The sequence below is a fragment of the Danio rerio genome, chromosome 15, assembly GCF_049306965.1.
Source record: "Danio rerio strain Tuebingen ecotype United States chromosome 15, GRCz12tu, whole genome shotgun sequence".
NCBI lineage: Eukaryota > Metazoa > Chordata > Actinopteri > Cypriniformes > Danionidae > Danio > Danio rerio.
In genome coordinates, this window is record NC_133190.1 from 14010567 (window position 1) to 14021396 (window position 10830).

Genomic DNA, 10830 nt, shown 5'->3' on the forward strand with positions numbered 1-10830 from the left:
ATTTTATTTTTTTACTTTGAAAAATATGTTGTGGAAATCTACAATTTAAAGCTTGCCTCACAGCAAAACAGTCGCTGGTTCGAGCCTTGGCTGGGTCAGTTGGTGTTTGTTTTTGTGTGGAGTTTGCATGTTCTCCCGTGTTCGTATTTCCTCCGGGTGCTCTGGTTTCCCCCACAATCCAAAGACATGCAGTACAAGTGAATTGGGTAGGCTACATTTTCCGCAATGTATGTGTGTGAATGAGTGTGTATGGGTGTTTCCCAGTGATTGGTTGTGGTTGGAAGGGCATCCGCTGTGTAAAACATATGCTGGATAAGTGGGTGGTTCATTTCACTGTGGCGACCCCAGAATAAATAAAGGGACTAAGCCCAAAAAAATAATAAAAAATTAATGAATGAACATAATGTTAATATGAATTTGAAAGAGAAAGAAGTAAGAGCAAACAAAACAGATTTTAAAATCATTTAATTGGTAAAATACTTTATATATAAGAGCAAAATTTGTATTGGGGGAGTACCATACTGTCATACATCTAGGCAGAGATTGTCGAAATATAATGAGAATTATATTTAACTTGTTTTTTTACAATAAACATTTAAAAAATACAAATAAGTAAACCTACTAGAAGATGCAACATGACCAGAAAGAGTTCATTAATCCTTATCTCAACTTTGAAGTGATGAATCAGAATTTTACCTTTCTGTTTTATTCAATGAAAAGTTATATAGTAGTATAAGCAGCCTTTTTTGCTTCAGTATAAAAATAATAATAAAAAATCTGGTCACAGATATAATAATGCTGGTAAAGGACATAATCAGTCTATAATCTGAAAGGCCTCTCTCAGGCTCTCTAGTGCCTCATTCTGAGTAATTTTCCCCCATGCTTCAGGCAATTTTGCAGGTGCACAAAGATATTCCTGAGCAAACCTATCATTGTACCTCATGAACACGTATCTCCAGTAGGCGGCAGCCCCATTATTACTAGGGTCTTCTGGGTAAATGCTCCAATCTGGATAGATGGACTGGTACTCCTTAAAGGGCAGAGACTTGCCCCCTGTGTCTTTGTTTTGAAACTGGTTTGGCCCTGTAATATCTGCTGAGCAGGTGTTGTGGGACAGTGTTGTGGAGTTGGCATCAGTATAACAGACCAGACCTTTAGGGCGATGCACAGCAGCTTTGTGCACTTGATGATCTTTTTCATCTAGGTCACATGGAGCTTTGCAGAAAGGACAGAACTTATTACAACCCTTCACACTTTCATACACCATGTCCTGGAGTTTACTGGGGAGGTTATCAGGGACTTCAATGACATCCTCATTCTCCAAAAATTCCTTAGCTATTGACGAGGTCAACTCAGAGACTGAATCCTGAAGGCTTCCAAGGAAGTGCTCAGGGTGTGTATTTATGTCAAACAAAGGTTGCTGCAAGATTTGAGTTGGCATAGTTATTTTTCCCAGACTCTCGAGGTTGATGCAAACTTTTTCCAGTAGTGTTCTAACATTGATTTGTGCCCCACTATTAAATTCAGACAACTGAGTAATGCACCTCTTCACCCAGTCAAAGATCTGGTGCATTCGCTGTTCCCTTTGGTCTTCTATCATAACAGAACCTGACAAATGAGCTTTGATAAAATTATCAATACTCTTCTGGCTGTAGGTCTCATGGGACTTAAGGTACTCATGGAAATTCTCAAAGCTGTCCTTTACCAGCATTTCTTTAAGAAGACTGTAGTGGAACTTCTTTGGTGAGCTAAAATGATGTGCATTTTTCTTACTAAGCATATCATAAAATATCTGTCTCTCCAAGCTGCTGTAAATGAAATCTTCGGCAGTTGGCTTGAGGCACAGATTGGTGAAAGATCGAGCAGCTTTTTGACACTGGTACCTCTTTCGGAACTGATGTATAAAATTCTGCATGTGTCTGTCCTTGGTCTCAGTAAGGAAAGTCTCTTTAATTTGTCTTTCCCCGAGCAGCACATCCTGCACCTCTTGAAAAGACCGTGCTGCTTTACTACAGATGTATCCTTTGATATCCACTTCAAATTTGGGACTCATTGCAAATTTCTCACTTTTTAAAACCTCCAGACCCTTGTCGACAATTGCAAGCAACTCACTCATATAGCTATCAGAGTAGCTCTCTTTGTGCTTCAGTTTATCTGAGATTCTCACATCACAGTCTTCAATCAAATTATTGGCAAATCTTTGTGCCACATTTCTATTGTACTTCAGTGAATTCTTCATTCTACTACTCAGAGCAAAATGTGCAGTCCTCACCTCAAACCCATTGAGCTGGTTTGCATTGTGGAGTGTGATGTTTTGATTTCTCAGACCACGTCCACTTAAATTTTCCTTTAATTGACCCACCATCCTTGTAAGGACTTCTTGTGTTTCAAGAAGGGGTTCCCTCAAGTTGGATGGAATATCTTCCCAAACACTAGCAAATTCACGTTCAAGCTCCTTGTCTTCAATTAAGCAGTTGTTGTTCTTGCAGGTCTGCAAGAGTGAACGTAACTTTACCTCCAAGGCTGCCTCAAGGGATGTCAACAAAGCTTGCATCTTAATCGACATATCATGGCGAAGGGTTGCAGACTCAAGTTTCTGGCCAACATCAGATGCTAATTGCTCTTGAATGACATCTACTGTTTTTAGAAGGTTTACTTTGTAATTTTCCACTAGGGAAATATCAATATCCTCCTGCCTAAGGTAGTCCCACAGGCTTGCCTTAATGTGGTCTCTTTCTACGCTGATTTGGCTAGCTGCTTCATTTTTCAAGATTCCAATAATTGCATCTGAATCCAAATTCTGTTCATTTTCTTTTAACTCTGTTATGTGATTTTCCAATCCTTCGACCCAATGGTCCAGTTGATCACTGAGGTGCTTTTCTCCCTGTACAAGTTTTGTGCAGAGGCCAATGATGGGATCTGCTTCTCCTGTGTCACCAAACTTCATAGCAAAATTTCCACTTTTCACTAACTCCCACAAATTGCACATAAGCTCCATAAATGCACCCAGACAGGTAGGCAGACCATTTGTTGCCTTTTCATGGAAAATAGTCAAAAGGTTTTTCTTTAGCTTGAGAACTGCATCACTGTATACTTGATCATTTTGGGAAGTCCCAGGTGACAATTTATGGCATAGGTCTCCTGTTTCACTTGTGAGAACTCTTTCTCTTTGAGACATATTTAGAAGTCGTCCTTTAGTCAGTACATCAATTGCATATCTCATGATTTGTCCATCCTTTCCAGCTCCTTCAGACATAACATGAAAGGTAGCCTTCTTCTCCAATGTTTGTGTGAAAATAAGAGCATTGACTGCAATCTGAAGGTTGCGTCTTGTTTCATCCTGACCCGCATCTGGTAAATTTACTAGTGTGATGTCACTCAGTCCACTGACAAAGGCAGCCATTTCACTGTCATGCAAAAAATTTCGCTCTGTTGGATGGTTCAAACCTTCGGTGCAAATCACCATCAGAAATTCACAGTCCATTTTTATTCTGAAGTGGTCTGGCAGGCTGAGGAGAAGCATGTATGCTCCTTTGATTTGCCTTCTACCCCACTTTGGGAAGTTGACACCAAACAGTGAAGATACAATCTCTGCATTCTTGGAGTTGTGAAAACCTAAGACTGTCAAGACTCTCATCCGACTGAAGTTTGGCAGTTGCCTGTATAATTCGTAAAGAACACTGTACACCCAGTTCAGGGGAAATACTGAGGCATTTCCATCATAGAGCTCAAGGGGAACTCCATACAGGAGTAATTCAGCACCTACATATGGTAAGCGGAACATGTCATACAAGTCACTGTTCGGACTACGGAAGTATCGTTCGTAGACCAGTCCCATCTCTCTAAGAAAATGCTCAAGTCCAATGCAGGGTTCTTGAATTTGTTCCTGATTTGTTTCCCTAAGAAGGGACAGCTTTTCCAACTGCATAACTTCAAGTTTCACCCTCATCCAAGAGAGGAAATATGCCCTCTTATTTGTTTCAGGTGAACAGACTGCTTCAATAAAAGCTTTCATGGCTGTTGTTAATTTATATTCAAGAATTTGTTTTATGAGATTTTCCTTTTCCTCAATTAAGTTCTGATTTGCATGTTGCTGTTGACGTGCTTCCACTTTCTCCACATGACACAATTGTTTCCATACATCACCCTGTAGGGGCAGTTGGTTTTCCAAATAGGTAGACACTCCATCTTCGATTCCACTGAGGACTTCTTCAACTTCACCGAATGCCGTTCGACAGATCTCATCTTCATCAACATTAATGTCGAGGTCATCGGCCATGCCAGCAGTACCTACAAGGCTTGAGGTGTGCAGGTATGGAATAAAACGATTCAGAACATCTCTTAAACTTTTAGCAATTTCATCCTCATTACCTTCCCATCCATAAAGCACTGTCCCTTCAGGCAGTTCTAAATCCCTCACCAATCTGTGTTTCATTTTCTCATTATCATTCTGCTGTCCATCATTTACTGATGTTGAGCTGTCAATTATAATCATGTGGCTAGTAATATTTCTCCATGAGACAAGCAATTCTCTTTCCTCGGCACCAAAACTTTCACAAAAAACAATAAGGACTGCAGATGTGTAACACAGAAGACTCATCTGTTTTTCATAGTTAGCTGCATCACCACGCAGATTAGCTACAAGCACAGGGCGAGAAAAGGCGCTTTCATGATGGTCTCCTGATGGCAAGTTCCAACATACCTCCACCAGACCATCTGAGAGAACTCGAGGCAGCTCCCCTCCTTTCATACCACAGTTTATGAAGGACTCGTTTAGTTTGTGTGGTCCACCAAGAACATGGTTGAGTACTCGAGATTTTGAGACACTGCAGCTGCCTAGCCTTACTGCAGAGAGAAATGGCATCCTGGAATTTGCCATGTTTTTCATTGTAGGTCCCTCAGAAGGGGACTTCCACTCTCCGAGAACACCTCTAAATGGACTCAAGAGGATGGTTCCCTTCTTTTCTGGGTGAATAGGTGGAAGATACAGAGGTACTGCAAAGTTGGACTGCAACATTCGTTGGGCTATTTCTTGCTGTAGGAAACTATTTGTGGTCATGTAGATGACGGTAACAAGATCTAAAGGATTGATAGCACATTGTGAATTTTCATCCATGTCCAAACCGTACTCTCCTACTACAACCTTGCAGCAAGTGCTACGGGCTTGGGGATTAGAAAGCCACAGTCGACGGAGGAATGACTTTGAGAGCTCTGTTGGGTCCTGTGGAATGTTGTCTTCAGTGCTTGGAGTGATTTCATAAAGCATTGTTGTCAGATCCAGAGGTGCCACCTTTTCCCTGTGCAGGTCCAGCATATACAGTAAAATATGCTTGTCCCTGTCAATTTCAGACACTAGGGGAGAGATGTGGGAGGAATGAATCCAGTGTGTTAGTGTTTTAGTAATATCACTATATTTTTTTTAAATAAGCAATAGAAGTTATTTTATTAACAATTTCTGAGAAGGTTTAACAATGGGATGTTGGTTGCTGAAATATGATTCTCACCTATTTTAGTAGTAAGGGGCCCTGGGTCTGGAACATTTTTCCGATGTAAAGACATTTTGTTCGGATGTTTGTTCGTTTATTAGCTATAATGTCAAAGATGACATTGATCAGCAAATACAAATTATATCTCTCTTTTTGCTTCAGACACTAAAAACAACCAAATAACAACAATAATAATAATAATAATAAAACATTGTTATGCTATATACTACACATACAAAATGCATGGACTACCTTACATTTTGTCAAGTAATTAATTATAGACTTTATGTAATTCATTTTGATGCACAAATGCATTTTATACATACCTGTCTTTTGGTCAAATTAGATATTCATAGCCTGATTGAGGGTATGGCATCTGAGAAACACATTGCAAAAAAGCTGTTTATACATGCACGTTGCATTGGGGGAACAAAATTAAGCTAATACTTTTTTATACTGTTGAAAATCTAACTGTACGTTTATCAGGATGTATATCAAAATCACACAGCTGATATTTTCTTTTATTTGATGACTGAACTGTCAATGTGACAAATACATTTTGTTGGTAGCAAAGTCATTCATTCAACTACTTAACATGCATCTTTCTTCTTCCCGGCATTCCATAGAGTCATAAGTATGCACATGACAAGCTATGCAGATGGAAAGCTAATTTTCCAAAATCAATGCATTTGCATTACTCTGCAAGGATTATGCAGTCACTAGAGAGTAATTCAATAACCATAAATGTAAAACCACAAATACCAGCATCATTCTTTACCTATGTAGTTAAAAAAATAATAGCAAATAAATAACTAATGCAAAGTATGCATTTATGATAAGACACTAATACAATTTCCAGTTTATTAAATTTTTAAAATGGTAATAAACCTTATTTTTTTCAGTGGTCCTCCTTGTTATCGATGCACTCCATACCTTATGATGATGCATTACTGTATCATCTTTGTTCTTGTGTAATAAAAGAAAAAAAAGGTAACACTTTACAATAGGGTTCATTAAGGCATTTAATAACATGAACAAATCATGAAAAACACATGTAAAGCATTTATTAATCATAATTGAACATTTACTAATGCAATATTAACATCCAAGTACATGCTTGTTAATATTAGTTAATGCACCATGAGGTAACATGAACTTACAATGAACTACTGTATTTTCATTAACTAACGTTAACTAACATGAACAAAAACAGTAGTAAATGTATTGTTTAATGTTTGTTCATGTGAGTAAATGCATTAATTAACATTAATAATGAACCTTATTGTAAAGTGTGACCAGAAAAAAAAAAAATCATCTTACCTTAAACTTGACTAAACTTATTTGTCCTTCAGCTGTGTGTTGTGCTGTTATTATGTAGAACTGACATGGACATGATTATAACAATTGGCTTTTATATGGGCCCGGAGACTGATAAGGTCAGCTTTTGTGGAATTTGCTCCACCCTGTTCATTATGTATGTACGCACAAGCAGTACTTGATCACGTACACACTCACACAAAGCAACAACCCCTATAGCAGAAAAAGTACCAAATAACTCAGCCCACACAATGCAACGTGACTCTGTGATCATTGACATTAATTATATAAGAGAATTATACTTAAATTAACAAATCAAGTGTCATTTAACATTGTTTTTACCAATTTACCAAATAAAACCAATTATTAAGTTTATTATTTATTTATTATTAATTATTATTATAAGTTTATTAAGTTAATTATTATTAAGTTTATAATTTCACAGAAATATTTAATTTTAATAACAAAAAAATACATAAATAAAGAAAGAAAGCAAAAAGAAAGAAAAAAAAAAAAGAAAAGCTAAATACATTTTTGCTAATTCTGATTGAACACCTGTGTGACAAAAATAATAACTTTTTGTGCACCTGTGTGCACTAAATAATCACCTTGGGACAAGTAGGTTAAAAGAATTTTCACACATGCCTCAGGGTAGGCTTAAACGTGACTTTTTGCAGATGTTGCTGGCTTTGGTATTTTAAACAATAAAACAGCAGAAATAGACTTGCATTATATCAATTATTATTATTTAAATCAAATAATTGAAATAAGATCTCTTGCTCAAATAGTAATGCGTAGCACAAGCAACAGCGAAATGATGGGTTTGATTCCCACAGAAAACAAGAATTTTTGACACAAATTTGAACCTTCAATGCAGTGTAATGTACTTTGGATAAAATTGACAGATGCATAAATATAATTTTAATAGTTTAAAAGGTGCCATAGAGTGCATTGATTTAATATGTTAGTATGTGGCTGTAAGTTTATTTATTTTTCAGATAAGGTTTTATATGCTCATTTTTAAACCGGCAAATTACCCCTAGAATGAAAATAATGGTTCCAATACTTGGAAAGGTCACGACTATAAATGGACTTTCTCTCTAATTCTAAAGGCTGATTTATAAATTTGCGTCAAACACATGCATATGGTCTGGCGCCAATGTTGATGCGCACCTCTCAAAAAATGGAACTACACATCGCAACGATGCATAGCACAAGTTCTATGATTGACCGAGAGTCATGTGAACCAATTGGAGTGAGTGTTTACAAGTGTCAAGTCCCGTGAAGTAACTCTATATAGAAACTTTTGTTTTGCGTTTACCTTATGACTAAAGTTGTTGCACGAATGAACGGTGGTGGAAGGAGTACTGAAAAAGCATACTTAAGTAAAAGTACCATTACTTGCCTAAAAATGTAGTGTGTGTAGAATAAAAGTACCTATTGTAAATATTACTTAAAGTATGAGTAAAAAGTAGTCCTTTTAAAAGTACTCATGAGTAGTGAGTAGTGAGTATTATGCTGTTATAAGGTTATGCATTGACATGTAATTTGTCGATGTGTGTAAACATAACATTCTGTAGTGCATTTAGTTATTGCCCAGAAGGCACACAATGTCATAAGATGTTAATATTAGGTTAGATTTAGGTTGTGATGTCAGTTGACCAAAATTCAATGTCTAGCCAGCGTCTAAGGACAACGTTATTTTGATGTTCAATAATGACATTTAATGACTTTGATGTTTGGTTGATTTTAGGTTGTTAGAAAGTGACCAAAATCCAATGTCGAGCCAACATCTTAAACCAACATCCTATTGATATCAAATACTGACATTTATTCATCAGTTATGGCAACCAAAATTCAACATCTGATAGATGTCATGGTGGTAACGTCGACACAACAACTAGCTGTAACATCATTAGACGTTGATATTTGGTTAGTTTTAGGTTGGACGTTGGACAGTGACATTGGGCTGACGTTGAGTTCTGATGTAAACACATTTTCATTTTCAAACAAAATGTAGCGTCTCCATGACATTAGGGTACAATTTCAATCTGACAGCATGTTGACGTCTTGTGCCTGCTGGGTGTTTAAGGCCATTTCGGTCATCATACAGTAATTATCCATCATCTTCTTATCAGTGACATGCATCTAAACCAGGGGTGCCCATACTCGGTCCTGGAGGGCCGGTGTCCTGCAAAGTTTAGTTCCAATCCCAATTGGACGCACCTGGGCTAGCTAATCAATCTCATACTAGGCTTTCTAGAATCATCCGTGCAGGTGTGTTGAGGCAAGTTGGAGCTAAAATCTGCAGGACGTCAGCTCTCCAGGACTGTGGCTGTTTCTAAATATGTGTTCTTCAGCGGTCTTGCTTCCTCTTGTTCTCGTGTAACGTCATCATCAGCTGCCAAAGTTCAGTTCCAATACTCAACAGAGGGTGCTTGAAACTTACCGGATGCTGACTTGAGCACTGATCTCGCTCTGGAATTCCCAGAACTCATTGCAACTGGAGGTGGGAAGCACAGCATTTTATCTCGATTTATTATTAAAGTTCAGAGATTTAACTTATTTACCTCAGGAGTTTCCCTGAATGAAACACTGAAAGTAAACTTTACCATGGGCATCTTAATAAAGGAATAAACACATTAAGGGTGTTTGTTTGCTGAAATTCGTATAAAAATCTGTTTTATTTATATTGTGCAGAGTATATTGATAATGTTTTTATGCAAAGTATATATTTTAAAAAGGTGGGAAAACAATAAACCATTGTATGAATGCTGTAATGTTTAAATAATTTACCATTTAAAACGTGTGAAGGTCATGTGACCATCAGGAAGAACGCAGCATGTCATTTCTCAAAGGACCCGTTCTCTGTTCTCGTGGTCTCCTGAGTTCTTTCTTCAAAAAAAGTCAGATGATTTTTCCCTCTCAACAGATGCTGTGGTTTGATAATTAGATTAACAAACTAACTGGTCCCATCTAAAATGCCAACACCTGTTCTGCAAACACCAGAGCAAAGGGCCTTCTTCAAAAGGATTTTAAATAGTTACCTCCTCGAGGCACATGTTTTTTTTCCACTAACTTCTGTCACTGCTTTCAAATGCAAGATAACCCAGCAGTGATTTTTAGTGTCGTCTTCCACTTTGAGGCACAATTTATTTACTCTGAAGATAAAAAAAAAGCTAAAGTGATTGCTCAGCTTGCAGAAACCTTTACGAAAAAAAGTAACATACTTCAAGTTAATTTTACAAAGTATACCTAAGTAATGTTGAAGTATATTAGTAGTAGTAATCATTGCACATTTAAAGAAACGTACATTCAAATTGTACATTCAAAGAAATGAAGTTGAAAAATGAGCTGAAACACAATTCACAACACAAACATGAGTTGAAAGTAATTGTTTATGTTCAATTTTAATTACATTTGTAAAAACAAAAAAGTGGTGAGGTAGTGGCGCAGTAGGTAGTGCTGTCGCCTCACAGCAAGAAGGTTGCTGGTTCGAACCTCGGCTGAGTTGGTGTTTCTGTGTGGAGTTTGCATGTTCTCCCTGCCTTTGCGTGGATTTCCTCCGGGTGCTCTGGTTTCCCCCACAGTCCAAAGACATGCGGTACAGGTGAATTGGGTAGGCTAAATTGTTAATAGTGTATGAGTGTGTGTGGATGTTTCCCAGAGATGGGTTGCAGCTGGAAGGGCATTCGCTGTGTAAAAACTTGCTTTATAAGTTGGCGGTTCATTCCGCTGTAGAGACCCCGGATTAATAAAGGGACTAAGCCGACAAGAAAATGAATGAAAACTAATAAGTTAACTTTATTCCTGCATTTTATCCCAACACAACTCGATTGTGTGGAACCCAGCATTTTTTAAAGTGTAAGATTAAAATGCAAGGTTCTACACAATTTCTTAATTTTGTCCTTTATGCAAATGTAAGTGGATTTAACATAAAACAATTAAGTTAACACCACCCACATCCAAAACTTAAGAATTATGTTTATTTAGCTCATTTTAAACAAGTAATTTGAGTAAGCAGTAA

The 10830-nt window shown here is 37.4% G+C and overlaps 1 protein-coding gene across 2 annotated transcripts; it reads right to left on the reverse strand.

Annotated features, from left to right (window-relative positions):
• Nucleotides 1–448: 448 nt before the first annotated feature.
• gvin1l2 (GTPase, very large interferon inducible 1-like 2) lies at nt 449–6873 on the reverse strand. Of its 2 annotated transcripts, XM_005169708.6 has the most exons (5): nt 6807–6873; nt 6375–6452; nt 5813–5862; nt 5505–5587; nt 449–5352 (listed from the first exon to the last, which is right to left on the reverse strand). In XM_005169708.6, exons 4-5 carry the CDS (start codon nt 5557–5559, stop codon nt 815–817), a joined length of 4593 nt encoding a protein of 1530 aa, XP_005169765.2. In that variant the 5' UTR covers nt 5560–5587; nt 5813–5862; nt 6375–6452; nt 6807–6873; the 3' UTR covers nt 449–814. The 2 variants fall into 2 exon arrangements, with proteins under 2 accessions (XP_005169765.2, XP_001341795.6); XM_001341759.10 differs by lacking the exon at nt 6375–6452.
• Between the last annotated feature and the right edge of the window lie 3957 nt (nt 6874–10830).